Source organism: Rhyacophila brunnea, unplaced genomic scaffold (assembly GCF_057557595.1).
Source record: "Rhyacophila brunnea isolate RB1 unplaced genomic scaffold, BYU_Rbru_1.0 scaffold_4, whole genome shotgun sequence".
Classification (NCBI taxonomy): Eukaryota; Metazoa; Arthropoda; class Insecta; order Trichoptera; family Rhyacophilidae; genus Rhyacophila; species Rhyacophila brunnea.
Window position 1 is genome coordinate 15,166,446 of NW_028233068.1, and position 21,054 is coordinate 15,187,499.

At 33.8% G+C, this 21,054-nt stretch overlaps 1 protein-coding gene across 1 annotated transcript in view; it reads left to right on the forward strand.

Moving 5' to 3' along the window:
• Positions 1 to 3,433: 3,433 nt before the first annotated feature.
• LOC147066954 (calpain-B-like) overlaps positions 3,434 to 21,054 on the forward strand; it is a 36,531-nt gene continuing 18,910 nt past the window's right edge. The window contains exons 1-6 of the mRNA XM_085954764.1: positions 3,434 to 3,559; positions 4,600 to 4,603; positions 9,685 to 9,708; positions 11,361 to 11,491; positions 12,486 to 12,604; positions 14,073 to 14,144. Coding sequence (XP_085810890.1) covers positions 3,434 to 3,559; positions 4,600 to 4,603; positions 9,685 to 9,708; positions 11,361 to 11,491; positions 12,486 to 12,604; positions 14,073 to 14,144 — 476 coding nt within the window. The remainder of the gene's footprint in view (positions 3,560 to 4,599; positions 4,604 to 9,684; positions 9,709 to 11,360; positions 11,492 to 12,485; positions 12,605 to 14,072; positions 14,145 to 21,054) is intronic.

A 21,054-nucleotide genomic window follows, 5' to 3' on the forward strand; every position in this document is an offset into this window, starting at 1 on the left:
ATGACGCTGTCATATTCGACAACTTAATCGAGGGCATTCAAGAGACAATCGTCAGGTTGCATAACAACTCCTCTCGCGTTGGTTTGAAAATCAACGCGAAGAAAACCAACGTCTTGTGCAATAGTACCTGTCCTGATCCAGATTTCCCTCTGATTAGCGATGGACAAAACATCGAGAGCGTCGACAGCTTCAAGTACATGGGGGTACACATCACGGGAGATGGCATTTTGCAGAAAGAGCTCGCTATCCGAATGGGAATGGCTGGAGCAACATTCAACTCATGCGAAATGTCTGGGACTCATGATTGTACTCGGTCAAAACCAAATGCCGCCTATTCGACGCTTGCATTCTGACGGTGCTGCTTTACGGTAGCGAATCATGGCACCTTACGAAGGCTCAGAGCAACCGTATACTGAGCTTCGAAAACAGATGTTTGCGACGAATACTGGGTGTGTGGTGGTGGTATGACTTTAGGAGCAACGAGGAGATAAGAGAACTTACCAAGCAGCCTCTCATCACGCTGAAAGTGAAGAGGCGACGTTGGACCTGGCTCGGCCACGTACTGCGGATGCCAGAAGAGAACTTTAACCTGGTTTGCCTGTTCTTCAAGCCGACCGGATTCCGGCGACCTGGAAGGCCGCTAAATACAATCTACAGAGTGTATACGGCGGAGCTACGGGATGCTGGTTTGACCTGGAACGAAGCAAGAAGACTGGCGAGCGACAGGGATTCTTGGAGGCGCCGCGTGGTGTCCATATGCTCCAGTTAAGGGGCGGATATGGGCAAAGAAGAAAAGAAAGAAGACATTGAACCTTTGGGTAAGTATATTAAAATAAAGTTGATCTGACTTTTTTGAAATAACTACACTGACAATGGGACTACAGCGAAAAGACTGTCGACCGTTTCTTCCTTGATTACAATAACCGTAGACCAGTGGTTTCCAAACTTTATGTTACTACGCCTCCCTTTTAAAATCTAATCTTTGTTTCATTAATAATAATAGACATATTTTTAAATAGTTAAAAATATACAAATAATAAACAAGGTTGTTATAATTTAAATTAATTTGTTTTTCATGCGATGAATGTGCTTGTTAGTGCAAAGTGCTCTTTTTCTACTAAACGGAATCGATATTTGGATTTTATTGCAGGCTGCAGCTAATGTAGAAAATCCCGTTTCGCATATATATTATGATGTTACGAATGTTAGCAGTACTTTACAACTTGCATTGCTTTTCTTGACAAAATATTGTATTATTCTTCACTTAGATACAACCAAAATTGAAGTAGCGTTTTTGTTTCAATGAATTATCGGATGATAATTCAACCAATTTTTCCTTTTCAATCTAAATTCATCATCGTTCATTGACAAATGGATTCTATCATGAGCCCCACATCCTGAAGCGGGACCCCAGGCCAGGATCTCTGGCGGACCCACCTACCTATCGCTGAGGTTAAGGGCAGTATGATGCTCTAAAGAAGTGTTTCCTAAATTATACACGGGAGTTATCATTTAAGTATATCAATCATCATAATATAGATGACACATCAAATTGCAACCACATATTTAAAATATTTAATAGCCCTGAAATAAAGTAGCGCCGCAACGACTTTTTTTTACTATTATAAAATTAGTCTCCATATCTTCAGACAGGTCTGCAAACAACCTTTTATATGATTGTTTTTTTTTATGTAGTTTATAACTAGCGGCCGTTTTATAAACTATGCGCCTCCCTTTGCAACACTCCGCGCCTCCCATTTTGGAAACTGCCGTAGACTATCAAAAATGCGTAAAATAATTATAGTCCTTCAAAAGTTGATATGTAAGTGTGATCATTTTTGAATTAATAACCTTTTGCGTATAATTCATAGAATATGTGGGTTATTTAACAAACTGAGGCAATTCAATATAACCACACCCGTTCTTAATCGGGCGTATCACGGAATCATACGGAATCATACGTAGGGAATGGTCAAAGTCATAGCTTATAATTAGTATGTTTAGAATTATCTTCAAATGTATTAATCTTGCCCATTTTTGAATAATAAAATGCCTAATTCTTGTCAAATTTGGGATCACAGAGATTATCAATATATTTTTTTATAGTAAATATTTCACTATAATAATGTCGACATAAATTATACTAATGGTTTTATAAATGCGTTTAAAAATTAATAAATGTAAAAAATCTTAACACCACTGCACATGCATGTACTGAAATATGACTATATTCTAAAACTTTAGAGCGAGAGGTTTAAAAGAATACTATTTTATGTAATAAAAATACTTTATGCAGTCATCAAATGTTTAAAATAAATATAAAGGATAATAAGGCTTCAAAATTTTAAAAATAGATTATCTACAACGTTTAAGGAATGTCCAGGATCATGCTTTGAAAATGCAATAAAAGCTCCATTTTGACTTACGCTGAGCATGTCCGTGAATTCATTTTCAGTTAATTCTATTTTGTATGGAAAGTTAGTTTGGAAAAACTCCGCAAGGTGGCGCTTCGATCGAATTCAATGCTTGCAATTTTGCGTTCGACGATTTTGAAAAAAGAATTAACTCGCTTTCTTGTTTTTTTGTTTGTTCTTTGTTTTTTACTTTATATCAATTAATGTCATTGAGTACAAGTTTTGAAAATCTCATAAATGTTATTCAATTAATAAATGTTTGAAAATTTCTTATAATTGCTCTCTTTATTACGCATTTGATCGTTTTCTTTCAAGTTGAAAAAAAGTATTTATTAATACTTACATAGAATTGTCAAGTTAATGTAAATAAAAAGTTTATGTTGTAATTATTTCTATATTTTAGGTTATAATACATTTAATATGCGAAAGAAATTTAAAAAAAATCAAAATCAGTTGAGTACGTCGAAGTAACTAAATGAGTGTGAATTAAACTCATCCCTCGATTTACGCGGTTCACTTTTACGTGGTCTAGAAAAAACAAAAAAATGCAATTTTTTGCTTTTTCTTAAAAAAAATATTTTGGAACTTACGAGTAGGTATCTACCGCATAAATTGAGAGATGACAGTAAATGAATTTTTATGTATGTTTCTTAAATGTGGCCTTATCTGATTTAAGATAAATGAATGCGGCCTTCTGACAAGAAAAGGTTCGTCACCCCTGATTTAGACAGTATTTAAATTCTACCTAATCGTGAATCAATTATTATCGAAACTTTCTTATCGCGATAACGCTAGATTTAGATAAATCAATTTATTTGTTTACAAAAAATCTATTATTTCGGCAGTGTTCAGCTAAAAGGGCGTTTGTGAAAAATTGGGAGACTAATTTTAATTTTTTTATTGCTTTTTTGAAGATACCTATTTGAAATAAAATTCAAAAAAAAATACGACCGCTTGCCAAACTATCGTGACGACGTCACCTCTCGTAGGTACGCGAGTGTTTCGAATAAACCGCCAAAATGGCGCAGCAACAGCGGAAAAGGAGCGGAAGTGGAAGCGGAGGACACTCGGACACCACACAGAAGCGGATATTCGAAAAGAAAGAGACGCCGGTACCGTCTGATGTTATGAGAGTCCACAGAGTGGTGAGTTTAGAAGAGCCTGCAATTTAGAAGAGATCTTTATTTAGCTACGTCTTAGACTATAGATACATCTAGACGCCACCCGTTGCTTTGCTAAATGAAGCCGCGTGCCTTGCGTTTGGTTTGTGGGCGAGCAAACGCATTCGTCTACAAATTAATGTTCGAGACCATTTCGCTAGTGCTCGCCCAAAGTGCTCGCACTAGACGCTCAGAATTACAATATAATTTTCTATTTTTTTACGTTATATAGTATTTTTAAGCGGTCAAAATGCAACCATTAGGTAAAGATATCCATAATTTAAGTTATTTTAAAGAAACACTAGGTCACTGATATTAAAATATATAATAAAATACAAATAAATTATCGCGAACATGTATCAACTTACCTATGAAACGTAATACCATCTTCTTGCTTATCAGTACGGCTACCACATTTTAAGACAACACACAGAACCATCTTTTCTACTTAATTAACTAAAAATATTTACCATTGACTTTATGTTTAACACAAAAAATATCAATTTTAGCAACTCGAGCTCGCAAGTTATCGACGCTATGTGAAGCGTTTCGCCCCGATTTGATTGCGATACTTTTGGAAACTAGCTTACAGATAATATGTAGACCTTTTATCTTACTCTAGCGCGTGTCGCAGAGATTGTAAGGGTGCCGAATACTTTCTCACTCGCACTCATGCATCGTTTTTGTTCAGGCCTTGAGCTACGTATTTTTTTCGACTTATACGAGGTATAAATGAGAACTCTGCCATTCTGCGCAGTGTTGGCCTGTGTGTCCTTGATAACTATCTTAGAAATAGGGAGCATCCGTCGTTTATTCTCCCAAGGTGCGGAACCAACCTGCCACTTATAATTTGCAATGTCCACAATCTGTTAAAATAATTGAATTGAATTGAGTCTGTTTCGTTGGAGGTAGATTTTGTTATATCGAATCGACAAGTACTTTTAAGTGCCTAATAATAATTTCATCATCTCTATGCTACTGCATCATTAAAATATATGCTCACGTTTAATGGTTTGTTATCATAGTCAGGTACCTAATTGGATAAAACAATTATCACGTCAACAAAATATAGCAAATCAGAGTATCAATAAATCCGGTGTGTTGTTGGTAAGGTTACAAACCGAACCACATTGACCACACCAAAGATAGTTGCCATCGGGAATTGGACAACTGGACGCCAGGACAATTGGACGCCGTACTGTCGTAGACACGTAAACATGGACGAGGAATTTTGAAAATTATCGATTGACGTATATCTCTGAAACCGTTTGGAATTCGACAAATAATATGTGTAGAAACAAGCTTTCATTTTTATTTGAAATATTTTTTTTCTACATGCACTGTTTCCGAGATATAAGCAAAAAACCAAAAAATGGGACCTTTCGACCCCCCTCCCGCCTTTAGCTTACTTCCCAGGGGCGGGGACTTTTAGTATGTTTACCTACTAACTTGGTTGCTAAGGGCGTCAAGGAATTTCCATACGCTACATAAACATATTGAACAGTATATACAGTGATGCCACAGCATGCGTGAAACTTCACAAACGGTCGTGTAAACAAAGGTGTCCGGCAAGGTGACACCATTTCACCTAAACTATTCACCGTTACTCTTGAGGACTTATTCAGGAAACTTGATTGGGAGGAAAAAGGTTCCAATTAATGGGGAGCACCTCAGTCACCTGCGCTTTGCAGATGATATTGTTATACTCTCACAAGACCCGACAGACCTCCAAGGTAGAATGCAAGAACTTGCAGATGATATTGTTATACTCTCACAAGACCCGAAAGACCTCCAAGGTAGAATGCAAGAACTCGCGGATGTCAGTCAAACGGTCGGCCTAAAAAAAATGTCTCAAAGACAAAAGTGATGAGGAACTGTTTTTCGGACCCTGCGATTATCTGTATTAATGGCACCTAACTCGAGCAAGTCAGCAGCTACGTCTATCTCGGACAGCAGGTGCCCATAGACGCAAGCATGCACGATGATATTGCTCGAATAACAAAGTTGGGATGGAGTGATTTCGGACGTCTGAATAGTATCTTCAAGAGTGACCTACCATTATGTCTTAAGCCTAGGGTGTTCAATCCATGCTACCCGTGCTCACGTATGGCTGCTCAACACGAGAGATGTCCAAAGGCTAAGAGTTGCACAGCGAGGCATGGGGAGGTGTATGTTGGGCATCACGCGAAAGGACCGTAAGAGAAACGAATGGGTTAGGAAGCAGACAGGAGTACGTGATGTAATAGACGCTGCCAAACAGCTGAAATGGAGATGGGCGGGGCACATTGCTCGCCGAAAGGACTGCTGCTGGACAAATGCCGTCATCCACGAAACGGCCACAGCGTCGCCCTAAAAGCCGCTGGATTGACGAACTGGTAAAGTTCGCCGGAAATACGTGGCAGCGAATGTCACAGGACCGAGAGAGTTGGAAGAAGCTTGGGGAGGCGTTCATCCAGCAGTGGTTTGACCCCGGCTGATGATGATGACCTACTAACTACTCCTAACAAAATTCTGAAGTCAAAAATTGTGGCATATTCCATGCACTCTACACCATTTACCACATCCTTTGAGCACTCATTGACTGGATTAATTAGAAACTATCCGCAAGAATACTTGGGTCAGTGCCTACCTAATTGGGAGCAACCATTTAGATATTTAGCAAGTGAAAGATGCGTGTTTGAACCTCACTCGCTTCAAGATTTATTTTATGATTTTTTTAATACTCGTAATTATGTAAAAGAAAAAAAAACCTTCATATAGAAGATAACGTGACATGGTGATGAAACCATGTCTACTTAGGCCAACGCAAAAAATATACTTTTTAGGTATTTCTCAGAATAAATAATATCGTTATCATAATAATATTATTACCATGCGCATTTATATCATTCAATCAATAAATTGCTATCTAATATTTATTTTATCATCGATAATCGGTATGAGCAAGTTTCGTTGCGGACAGGGGCGGTTTTAGGAAATGCACGGCTCGGTTCGAATGTTTGCGTGAGACATAATAAATATCGCATATCCAATGAAATGGAAATCCTTAAAAACCTGACTTTTAGAATTAATACAGATCAACTGTTATTTAGGGAAGCGAAGCCTTGTAAATAGCATATTATACAAAAAGTATTATATCCACAAGACTGACTGTATGAGTGTAGGTATGTGGTATTCACATATTATCTTCCTTACATTTGCGTCCTTACAATGTACCACTCCTAAGCAACGCACGACCTCCATGTGGTACATCTACAAGATTCTCTCGGTAGATACTGCTCTTTACTATCTATTAGCGTTTAATTAGATTGGTTAAAGCAACATATGACATATAAGACAAGTAACGAATTGCTGATTGTATTTACGAGGTTATTTTGTGTTTTGTCTGTTAGTTAAACTAATGAAAGTCAGACAACCTTCATTATATAAACGTCAAATTTATGTTGTTATGTCAAACGTTAAATAAGATACGCTCGCGCACATAGTATGAGCATGGAAGCTCAAGGTCAATTGACGCAATCGTGTCCAAACAATAGGAATAGTTCCAACTCATAGACTATATATACATATAGACGCCATCCGTTGCATTGCTAAATGAAGCTACGTGCCGTGCGTTTGGTTTGTGGGCGAGCGAACGCATTCGCCTACAAATGTTCGAGACCATAGACCATTTCGTTACTTCGCACTAGACGCTCAGAATTAAAATATAATTTTCTATTTTTTTACGTTATATAGTATTTTTAAGCGGTCAAAATGCAACCAATTAGGTAAAGATATCCATAATTTAGGTTATTTTAAAGAAACACTAGGTCACTGATATTAAAATAAATAATAATATACAAATAAATTGTCACGAACATGTATCAACTTACCTATGAAACGTAATACCATCATCTTGCTTATCAGTACGGCTACCATATTTTAATACAACACGCAGAACCACCTTTCCTATTTAATTAACTAAACATATCGCATATCGCATACTCGCAGATTATCGACGCTGCGTGAAGCGATTCAGCACGATTTGCCGGCGATAGTTTTGGAAACTAACTAAAAAATAGGTAGACCTTTTATCTTACTCTAGCGCGTGTCGCAGAGATTATAAGGGTGCCGAATACTTTCTCACTCGCACTCATGCATCGTTTTGTTCAGGCCTTGTTCCAACTCGCTTACGACTGCTCACGACTCCAGGCAACGACTCAAAAGTGACTTTTCACGAGAATCTGTCAATGTAATTTGACATTTTTTTGTCATAAACAATAATTTGGTTTCTCGGTGGTTGATATCGGATTTCGACTCAATAATGCAAAATGAATGACCACTTTTATTCAGCTAAAAATATATTTTTCAGTTTATTTTTAAGGTATTTTCCAAAATAGTGGTCCTGAATATCTTTATTAGAAACAAGTCGAAGATGTTCTTGAAAGATGGGGTCCAATTTTCTCTAGATTTCTTTTTCTACTGGTCGATGACCCGCGTTTTAATTTTTTAAATTAGAAACCTACTTAACCCGTTCTTTTTTTGTTTTCCGTCCGGATACATCCAGAGCACGAGGCCCGATTGGCCCTATCGATCAGATCGCCTAAGTGCGGGGCTGGTTCCATATGTGAATCATAATTTATCAAAACCGGTGACAGATTAACAATAATATTATTTTTTTAAGTGGTTAGTAATATAATATGGTTATACATGTCGATCATATTGACCTAATTATATTAAAAAGGAGATTATTGTATAATAATCAAACAACAGGTGTGGTCAACAAGTTGATCGCAGCCGAAGTGGAATTTTACAGCATTGCATTTTTGTATCCAACGACGTGATCTTCGTTTCTAAAGCAGACGATCCATTGACCAGCCAAAAGTCCGCAGAAAATAAGTCGTCAGATTGGTCTACTGGCTACTCTATGCTTTGCTACTTTACGACAACAAGAAATCGGTGATAACAGGAAGTCGCTGTAGTCGCATGTAGAAGCCTTCTCAGTGACGAGCCTGTAATGTAACGCGTCCTAGATGCGTGTTTAAAGAATGTGTCGGCTCTCTTGTTAGATGCGACTCCTTTTCTTTTTCTTAAGGGCCCACATACTCAGCGTGGGTCAAAATAGAATGGTATTTTCAGAGCATAACCCTGGACATTCCTTAAACGTTGTAGATAATCTATTTACTTATATAATTTTGAAGCCTTATTATCCTTTATATTTATTTTAAACATTCTTGTCAAATTTGGGATTACAAAGATTATAAAATATATTTTTTATAGTAAATATGTCAATATAATATGTTAGCATTAATTTTACTAATGGTTTTGTGAAAACGTTTAAAAATTAATAAACCTAAAAAATTTTACCACCACTGCACATGGATTCTAAAACATTAGAGCGAGAGGTTTAAATGAAATGAAAAATACTTTATGCAGTCATCAAATGTTTAAAATAAATATAAAGGATAATAAGGCTTCAAAATTACATAAGTAAATAGATTATCTACAACGTTTAAGAAATGTCCAGGGTTATGGTCTGAAAATACCATAAAAGCTCCATTTTGACCTACGCTGAGCATATGGGCCGTTAATAAACCAAAGATTTACTAATTATAATTCTACCATCACTCCTGTTCGTTTTAGACATATTTTATTATAAAAAGCTTCAAATTACGTAATTTTACAGTTCCGTACACCACGGGAGCGTAAAATGGTAAATTTGGGGGCGTTCCTCAACGGAAGTGCGATTAGCTGCACATGAGTGGATTGTTAGTTCACAGTTTTAACACATGGACAAGAACTTGTTGTTCGACAGTACTAATCAACGGAGATCAACGAACGAGTAAAAACGTCGAGCTTTGGCAGTAGTTGTGCTAGGTAAACAAATCGTAGTGTCTAAACTCTAAGTAACGATAAGTTTAAAATATTATTGTGTTGCATACTTACTTAATTACTGTAGATTTCTATAAAATAATATAGGAGTGTAAACAACACAAATTTTGTATTGTCTTTTAAGAATAACATAAAATGAAATTACAAGATAATTGTTAAATCTCTGTTAATCAATCAACTACAAAATCAATAAGTAGATATATTTTTATAATTTCACGTTTTTTTCGGTCATCGCGTAGTGCGTAGTGGTAAAGAGGTAAAGGGTAAACGGACGAATTCTGGCGACTCTGCGGACTTAAAGCTCGCGGATTTGGGGTACTCACGCAGAATGCGTGGCAATTGAGCAAGGGACACGTGGAGCACCATCATCTCTTTTATTAACATAAATAAGACATTAATTATTATAAAAAAAACGAATAAATAATACTGATAAAAAAATTTTAAACAAAAAAACCTTGATAGGTACCTATAAACTTTCAAAATAAATATAGGTACCCAACCAAACATTTAAACAAATTTTAATTTTACCTTGAAAAATAGAAATTAAAATTATTATGGAGGATATTGTCAGATTTAAAAAATATATTAGGGACATAATATAAGCTCATTTAATTTTGTTTTTGTTTTTAGATACGTACTTATTAATTAAAACATTTAAATAATATGTAAAATATCAATATGTTGTCTTAATTTTCAAGTTTTCTATTTTTCCGCTAGGTGCTGTACATACCTACATATGTACATAAATCTGAAACATACCTATTGGGTGAAAAAATATTCCTTTTTCTTATTTAACACGTAGAGGGAGGAGAAATTCTTATGTTAGTGTCATTTGGAAGTGACGATACAAACACCTAAATTAGTCGCCTGCACTGCCAGAATAAATTGATAACGTACTACTAGTAACTAGCGAATATAATTATTGCGATGTTTGCTCATTTAAATACAAACGATTAAGTATTCGCGTAACATAATTAATAATACAGATGGAAAACCGCATTAATGCGTTCTTTACACATTGATTATTTGGTACTACGTATATTTTTTTATGCAAAAATCGATCACAACAACTAACAAGTTGGTAACTCCTATAACTGATATAGCTACATTGGCACTGATAAAAGAGTCATTGCGAAATAGAGCGAATTTAACGATAATGTAATATTCAAAATTATACAAGTAGATTAACAGTATAATTATTGTGTCCTAGGGGCGCCCCAAGCGGGGGTGTTGGCGATGTGAAATACATTTAGATTGTGGCAGAAGACAAAAAAACACATTTTTAATGATTTTTGTTAAAAGTGTTTATTATTCAGTTAGGTACTTGCATAATCTAAATCTTATAATAAGATAGTATCTTAAGTACTTACATGCGATGCCTACATGATGAGTCCGAACTTCTCTACTGAAAAGTAATAAACGTAACAGGGCCGCGCCAAGGGTGGTGGCCGCCCACCTCAAATAATCAACTTTAGTGAAATAATATTAAAAAATAATATGTCATATTTCACATAAATATTATAATTTATATCGTGAAACGATTTGACATCATCGAATCAAGCATAATTTATAGTAAAATATTTAATAACAAGAAAGATTCTAATAATTGCAGACGATTTTTTTTTATCTGTGAAATAAACTTATAAGAGATATTATAGTATTATGTCTACTTATTACTTCATTTATGGCGCCTTTTGTTGGATAAAAAATATTATATGTTTGCAGAAACGTTTTATTTATTATGTTATGATACGGACCCCCCCCCCCCCCCCCCCAACACTTTTTCATGTTTACGCCTAAACCATATTTTATGGTCACTGCTTACGAATATTTCTGATGTTTTGTATTTCCTTTTTTCTCCAGGTTGTTAAGTCACGTCCCGTGTACGCATCAAAATACCGTCCGAATGTCCAAGATTTTCACAAGCTCCGAGCGCAGTGCATCAGCGAGAAGAGACTCTTCGAGGATCCCGACTTCCTGCCCAATGATGACAGCTTGTACGTCAGCAAAAAGCCCGAGAAGATAATCAAGTGGCTAAGGCCATCTGTCAGTACCCATTTCCTTTATATTATTTCTCTTCTTCAAAATGCCGCCCCTAGGCAGTGCCATAATGCCGCCCTATTTTTTATACAGTATTTTTTATCATCCTTTCATGACTCCAATATCTAAGAAATGTGTTGTATGGAAAGATAACTAACAAAATATATCCCACAAAAGTATAAAAATTAAATTTACAAATATTTTTTCCCTAAATTTGGGGATTTTTTAACTTTGGTAATACAGTAGGTAGCTTCTTTTCGTCATTTTAGCGATACATTAATTTGCTCTGTCTTGAGGAATTAAGAGTGATTCCTGTCACTTTTCTTCTTCACAAAACATTTGCGATGATAATTTTAGCCTAAGATCGCAAAGGTGCAGGCATTATTAAATCGGTAATCGATATAATGACGGCACGACTCTTCGATACAGACTAAAATCGTTGACCAGGAGCTTTAGGTGCATCTTTACTTTCACCAAAGATGTCGAAAGGCAACGGAAGTAAACTAGACATAGCGAGGCCGACAGTCTTGTTAAACCTTTTATGTTAATTAATACATTTTGTTTCCAACCAGTGAGCACCAATTTTGAATGGAAAGATATTTCGTTATTAAGTACTAAGTTGAGGTACATACTTACAAATGATTCTCTTCGATTTGCCGGCCTTAGAGTAAATGCCGCCCCCAAACGACGCTCAATCTGCCTACCTCCACGGGATATCACTGGGATTTACACATGAAGGGGCCCTGGGCTATGACGCATCAAGGGGCGAAGAAATCGCAACTGACCATCATTTTAAATTTTACATTTCAAATGGACTAGCGATAAATTTCAATGAACAGAGGCGACGATAAGTCTGTCTTAGAATTCTGCGTAGCTAGTTATTTTTGTATTAATTATATTGGCCGATTGATGTTTTGATTTATAGTGAGTTATTTAAACAACAAACAATGTCTTCAAAAAATACAATAATATTATTTGAAGTCAATAATGTTTGTTATAGGAAATCGTTGACAACCCTCAACTGTCTGTGAACGGATTCAGCAGATTCGACGTCCAGCAGGGCGAGCTCGGAGATTGCTGGATGCTTGCGGCGCTTGCAAATCTCACCTTACGCAAGGAGTACGTCAAATAACAGTCTGCCGTTTTTATTATGATTGATTGACAGTTCTCAACATAGCTACTTATTGTAAATGATTTTGGTCAAGGTCCACGTTGGTTTGGCTCAAAATCCCGAAGGCGGATATCTAACCTAACCTAACCTATCGGTTATTGTCTTGGTAGCTACCTACCCAATTAACTACTATTCTATAATGATAACTGATAATACAAAATAAATAAATCTGGTGAGATTATCCCGAGTTCCGGTCTAGCTCAGAACTCAGGATTCACAAAAATTAATTAAATAGATTTGGGTTAAATGAAAAGTCTTTGTCTTTTTTTTTTTGGTTATAAGCACGTGGCTTTATATTTTCAGTAATTTTTCTTTGCTACACACTTATATGCTAATAATTAAAACAATAGTTTATTTTTTAGCGCGGAGTACACAAATTTTTGCGTCCGCTCGCAACACGTATTTCTTTTCGACTGACTTTAAATAATACCAAAAAACTCTCACGCGACAATTGAGTGAGTGGTACAATCGCTACAAAAGGAACTTTCATACTCATAAAACAAGATCTTATATAGATTTACAAACTAGGTATTCCTATTACTAAATTAATTACAATTTTAATGGTATAAATCTTAATATTACACTTAAAGCTATTTTTTTGAAAATTTATATCTAGGTACATACTATAATTAGCATTATAAATCTAACATAATTCCTTTTTATCCAGATAGCCAAGTGATACGTCATAAGCCTTTCATATTCTGTTAATTGACTATGTGACCAAACTGCACGCTTAGGCCTACAAAATTTATTCCTACTCCCCATTGAAGACGGGAAGTCTAGGAGTTTGTCACTGTTTGTCAAATGAGGCGGATAGAGAAGAAGTGGCATAACCCACAAAAATTTCTAAACGTAGTTAACCATTGAAAGAGGTTCCCTATTACCTCTGGAGTAGGACCGCCTTAAATAATCACATAATATTATTAATATAGGTACTTATATAATTATTCTGACATAGCATAAAATAGAGTAGTTTGCGTGCCAAAGTCCTTAAATAATCCTCGATAGTAGATGCGAGGTATCCATAAAGGCATCTAGAAAAAAAAACTATTTCTCGGGTTCTTAACCTATGGCGCTTGACCCAAAATATGATCGCTTGGCATATTGAATGGGTTGCGGAACATTTTGAACAATATCAAAAGTTTTCAGTGAATATCTACATAATATAATATAAATATCATTTTAAAAACCTTCGAAAGTTTTTGGAAAGATGAGCTGAAAAGGCTCTTCGTTCTACACCAAATTTTGAATTTGGGCGGAGAATTTAATCATTATGTGCGCATTTATTTTTATTTATAGTTTGTGAAACGAAACTATTACTTATCCTTATCTGAATCGCGACTTTAAAGGGTTGAGAAGCCCTTATTATTTTGATAAGCCTGGAAATGACTAATACTTACATTATATTATTTTCAGGCTATTCTTCCATATTGTTCCAGAAGACCAGAGCTTTAATAAAGAATATTATGCTGGCATCTTCCACTTCAGGTGAGTCTAAAACGTCATTTTACAATGATGGTAATAATAATAATTATTGTTATTGATAAAAAACTAAACTAAACTCCGGAATGGGCAGTCGTTTTTCTTTATGCAAATGATGCAATCGATCAGCGCTCGGAATGGACAGGAACGCACCGGAGCGCCGTTGTGGTTCGTGGAATTCCAAAATATACCGTTCCGGCTCGTGGATTCATTTAAAATTGCGTTGCGGTTCGTTAGATTGAGATAATTATATATGAATGTATCTTTTAAAGTTTTTCTCAAAATTAAAAATTAACGAAGTTATGTTATGCCGGGCGTGCAAGGGTTAAAAATAAAAATTATGACATCCCTAAATTTCTTTCAACCTTCTTATTTTGTGTCGATATGTCCATGCCTAAATGCATTGTCTAAATAACAAGAAACAACCAGCTGCAAGCGTAAATTACTTTATTACCCAAAAAAATGTGCCTTGCTGACACTATTTGAAAACTCTTAAAAAATAAAGTATACATTGTTTAATAATTTCTAAAGGATGAAAATTTCAAATCTCAATACAATCTTGCCTTTGACTTACGCATTGTTAATTTACTTACCTACTAATTTATTATATTATTTTATTCGGAGTGACAAAAATTATTACTTCGCCATTTATTTTCGGGTGAATGAATTGTGTTTTCGATGGTTAAATTAGTACAAAAAAGTTTGATAATTTGACTCGTGCAATCCGCTATAATATTCCTATTAGTTGCCTTTTAAAATATTTTGTATTATTTAAGATATAAATACGTTTCTAAACAAAATTGTTTATATTATTAGTTTGGTGTTTTTTTGCTACATTCTAGTAAGTTTTGTGTTTTAATTTTAACTGTGTGTTTAACTTGATTTTTTAATAAAAAATTGTTCTAAAAGTTGGTCAAAAATGTCATCAGGCGAAACGTGTTAACCGAAACTATTGAAAAATATTTTGTCGCAGGTAACGTAACGCTGGCCACATACCTACACAATTTGATCATTTAAAAAATGATATTGAGTGGTTATTTATAAAAATAATGAAGGTATAATAAAGTAGTAGGTAATTCGTGTAAATCTGCTAAAACCACATTACATTACATTAGGAATTCACTCCAATAACCATTGAAGTGGCAACAGATGGTATTCATCTCAACAATTAACTTTTGTTAAAAAAAGCTTATGACGTGTCGTAAACCCCTCTTTTTACGATGTTTACATTTGTTTTGTAATTTACATTATTGTTGAATTGCGACTATAGTACAATAAATCTTGTGATATAACTACTACATTCATTCATTTATTTGCCATAGGTCATGATGAGTATACTTTTTTGTAAGTGAATTTTGTTGCTTCTGGTAAATTTTGTGTTTTAATTTTAACTTTGTGTTGAACATATTTTTTAATAACATTTTTTTCTCTTAAAAGTTAGTTAAAATTCTCAGCAGGCGATACGAATACCTTTATATCGTCGGTGTATTGTAAAAATGGCGAATTAACCAAAATACTATTACAGGAGGAGAATTTTTAACCTTTGACATTTATTTATTAATTACCTGTGGATGAATACTTTCCTTATAATAGGCTTTATAATATAATATTTTAAAAAGTCTATTATCTTAAATTCGCTTTTTCTTCGTAACACTAAGTGGATAATCACCCTTACAATTATCGTTTTTAATAAGTACTTTCCTGTGGGATACAAATTCGCCATTTTTACATAATTATATTATTACATATACTATTGTCGCTGGTATCCAAACTGATTTAAGATAATTCTGGCCACACGCACAATTTGATAATTTTGTGGATATTTATAAAAATAATGAAGGCTTAATTACGTAGTAGGTACTTCGTGTAAATCTGCTAAAACATTAGGAATTCTTTCCGGTGGACAATACAGTGGCAACATCTGTTCTGTGATTCAATAATTATTATCATCTCAACAACTTGACTTGTGTTAAAAAAATATTTATGATAAGTCGTAAACCCCAATTTTCACAATGAATAATGAATGATTTTTTCTACAAAAATGTGTTTGGGCCATTGATGGTTTGGGCAGAAAATATTGAATAGCCTTCTGCAGAGTTTATTTATTTGGGACGTTCCTATTGTATTACAATTATTATTACATGCATTGTAGCTTGTGACTTTAAAAATAATAGAAATAATACATAGGTAGTGTGGAGAGAACTTTTACTTAATTTTTGTTTGTAAATTTGTTTAAAAAAAATATAGGAATATCCTTTAATAAAAATGTACGACTATCATAATATCTGTATTGTATGTAGGTACCTATTATCATTTCCATGGCAATAATAATGTGAGTAGGGAAGGACAAACAACATAGATTGAATCGTTTAGAATAAGTAGGTACTAACAAATTAGGTACCTATCTGTCCAGTGCGGACATCTAATTATCTTAGGTGGTGTTAGTCATAGATTATTAAATAAATACGGTGGTAGATGTATATTACAATAATTGTAACCAAAGCATCACCATTGTAACATAACATGCATACAATACAATATTAGTCCTTATAATGTTGAATATAGTAGGTACTAATTAATGACAATTTTATATTATTCTATAAGAATCGCGCTTAGCAACCTGAGTTTCACCTTCCGTCATGTTTTATCTTATATAAATGAAAATGACACACCATTGGTAATTTAATTACAAATAATGCTATGTTTACGTTGTTTGGATGACTTGAAACTTTTATTAGATGTAGGTACGGCCTTATGCCCCTTATAGTGGATAAGGTTCAAAATAAATCTTTGAGAATCCTTTAAAGCTGTGTGGATAGTGGATACTATCCATGGTTTTATCCGATTGATTTCTCAAGACGTATGCTTACATACTGTATTCTGAAAGTTAAAAAGAGAGCTAGGTATTTAGGCTACGTACTTTTTCCAACTTATATCTACCCAGTACAAATGAGAACTCTGCCATTATTGGTACTTAGTATTGATTTTATTATATATTATTTTATAACTTTCTTGATAATCTAAGTTGTTTGTTCTGCCAAGGTGCAATAATTGCTAATGATAATTGGGCAGGAAATAACTATGTTCAACCAAATCGCTTCGGATAATCGTATATTCCACCTGCGTGAGAATGAGTTTATGTGAACGCTATTTTATAAATTCTTGGTATAGGTAGGCACTTACTGTTTTTTCTAATACTATTTCTTTATTTTTTAAACACTATTTTAATACTATTTCTTGATGTTTGATATTCTGTGCTCGTATTTAAATGGAATTTGTAAAATTTTCTATAAGTACGTAAATATTTTTTTAATTTGAATCTATAAGGTACTTATGTGGATATGTTGTTTGTTATGACTAATTAATTACAAACTTATCTATCCCAAATGAGACAGTAAGTTATAATCAGTGACGAGTGGTGGTAGAGGTATCATGCACTGGTTATAGTGGTAGATAAAGTAAAAATAAAGAATAATACAATTTTTGACGGTATACTTTGTTAAAACAAGATTATTTCGCCTGCGGCGCTGACAATCCTTACCAACCTGCCCAATATAGATCCACGTAAGAAGTTTAAAGTTTATTGTTGCATTTTTATATCAAAAGTACGTACGTACGTAAAGAAAGGATAAGCATAAGTACTTAGTTTCGGAAAATTATACAGCGTTCCTGTTCGTGAAATTTTCCATTTCGAGCACTGTACGTTTCTAAACAAAATTGTTTATATTATTAGTTTGGTGTTTTTTTGCTACATTCTAGTAAGTTTTGTGTTTTAATTTTAACTGTGTGTTTAACTTGATTTTTTAATAAAAAATTGTTCTAAAAGTTGGTCAAAAATGTCATCAGGCGAAACGTGTTAACCGAAACTATTGAAAAATATTTTGTCGCAGGTAACGTAACGCTGGCCACATACCTACACAATTTGATCATTTAAAAAATGATATTGAGTGGTTATTTATAAAAATAATGAAGGTATAATAAAGTAGTAGGTAATTCGTGTAAATCTGCTAAAACCACATTACATTACATTAGGAATTCACTCCAATAACCATTGAAGTGGCAACAGATGGTATTCATCTCAACAATTAACTTTTGTTAAAAAAAGCTTATGACGTGTCGTAAACCCCTCTTTTTACGATGTTTACATTTGTTTTGTAATTTACATTATTGTTGAATTGCGACTATAGTACAATAAATCTTGTGATATAACTACTACATTCATTCATTTATTTGCCATAGGTCATGATGAGTATACTTTTTTGTAAGTGAATTTTGTTGCTTCTGGTAAGTTTTGTGTTTTAATTTTAACTTTGTGTTGAACATATGTTTTAATAACAATTTGTTATCTTAAAAGTTAGTTAAAATTCTCAGCAGGCGATACGAATACCTTTATATCGTCGGTGTATTGTAAAAATGGCGAATTAACCAAAATACTATTACAGGAGGAGAATTTTTAACCTTTGACATTTATTTATTAATTACCTGTGGATGAATGCTTTCCTTATAATAGGCTTTATAATATAATATTTTAAAAAGTCTATTATGTTAAATTCGCTTTTTCTTCGTAACACTAAGTGGATAATCACCCTTACAATTATCGTTTTTAATAAGTACTTTCCTGTGGGATACAAATTCGCCATTTTTACATAATTATATTATTACATATATACCTATATACTATTGTCGCTGGTATCCAAACTGATTTAAGATAATTCTGGCCACACGCACAATTTGATAATTTTGTGAATATTTTATAAAAATAATGAAGGCTTAATTACGTAGTAGGTACTTCGTGTAAATCTGCTAAAACATTAGGAATTCTTTCCGGTGGACAATACAGTGGCAACATCTGTTCTGTGATTCAATAATTATTATCATCTCAACAACTTGACTTGTGTTAAAAAAATATTTATGATAAGTCGTAAACCCCAATTTTCACAATGAATAATGAATGATTTTTTCTACAAAAATGTGTTTGGGCCATTGATGGTTTGGGCAGAAAATATTGAATAGCCTTCTGCAGAGTTTATTTATTTGGGACGTTCCTATTGTATTACAATTATTATTACATGCATTGTAGTTTGTGACTTTGAAAATAATAGAAATAATACATAGGTAGTGTGGTGTTATGTGCCATTCAAATTTGTACCGTTAGTTTGTCAACCGGCGGGTTCGACCGACTCAAACATGTTACATCTTGTTAGTTTCTTAAGTTTTTTGCATCATATTTATTGTTTCCTTCCTAGAAGTATTCCAGAATAACAACACACTCTTCAGTTGGACTCCTTACAGGAAACACGTATTGTACTTAGTAATATTCAACCTTGTATTAGTATACCAGTAATTTTCTATTATGTGATTTTGTGTTATAAATCGGAAATAAAGGAAAACGTTAAATATAATTAATAATATCTTTTAATAATTCCAACCCATAACATAAAATTGGTGTCAGGAAGTGTGGATAAAGCTAAATAACGTGAAATAAATTAACGGTGAATTCAAATTCTTTAAAAATAGCAAGAATCCTAAAAATAAAACACATAATAATATTACGTATAAACTAATTGTTTTTTAAAGTACATCGTTGTGAAAAACGAACGGAAATTAAAAATCTAATTAATAATATAAAGTTGTATATTCTCCTAAATCTTCAAAATCATTAAATCAAGAGTCTTCAAATATCTTCAAATTCCTGAATTCGACGAATAATCTCCAATTCTTCAAACTCAAACAGAAGAGTGCAGAAAACGACAGTACAATAATCGTTTTAAAAATAATTCGAATCCTTCTCAGCTTCAAACTAATCAAACAAATCAAAATGTTTCTTTCCATCAATCTCCGCAAAATTCGCAATATTCACAAAATTCTCAAAATTATCAACTCCCAGCACTCCAGGAGACCTGCCTCCTCCCGGTACGTGCGAAGCATTCAGGCAGAATATTTTCATTAGAACCAAATACATCGTATGTTGAATTTCCATATACAGAAAAAAAAATCTAAAATTATTGATTGATACTGGCGCCGACATCTCATTAGTAAAAATAAGTTCCCTAGATGGAAACGAACTTGTTAATGAAACTGAACTCGTCACGCTCAAAGGTATCGATAACTCTCCGAATCCAGTAAAAACTATCGGAACAGTTAATTTGACATTTCCTTTAAAATATAAGCAACTTCATCATACTATTCACGTCATTTCAAACCATGTCACTAATATTCCTTTCGACGGATTACTAGGTCATGACTTTTTCGTCAATAATAATGCAAAGATTGACTACGAAACAAATACATTACATATTCACGATGAAATTATTCCTATATTCAATAAAATCAATCCTATTTATACTTTAAAGCCTAGATCCAAAACCCTTATAGAATTAGTTGTTCAAAATCCTGAAATTAACGAAGGTGTAATACCAAATATCCAAATACTTCCAGACGTATACTTATCACGTACTCTTGCAAAGGTACTTCCAGGAAATAAAGTATATGCCACAATCGTCAACAACAGTATTAAGTCAGTCAATATCTTATCAAATAAAATAACTCTCGAACCATTTAATAAACACGAAAGTTTCGTTGATTTTACAAACTCTAATACTAACGCTTTTTCTCAAATCGACAATCAAAGTACTGTTCTCATAAATAATTCTTCAGCGTGTAATCCTTCATATTCATACAATGACTTCATCGAGAAACAAAATGAAAATGTCAATGTCAACTTGAATGAAACCGATGAATCTCTTACAAATCAAAAACAATCGATTGCACACTGTATTTCGAATGATAAATTAATGTCCAAGGAAATAGCTTCAGAAATAAGTACGATAACTAACCCTAATCACAATGAAATTCCACAAATACTTAAAAAATATCATGAGTCTCCCATAAGCGAACATTCCGGATATCACAGAAC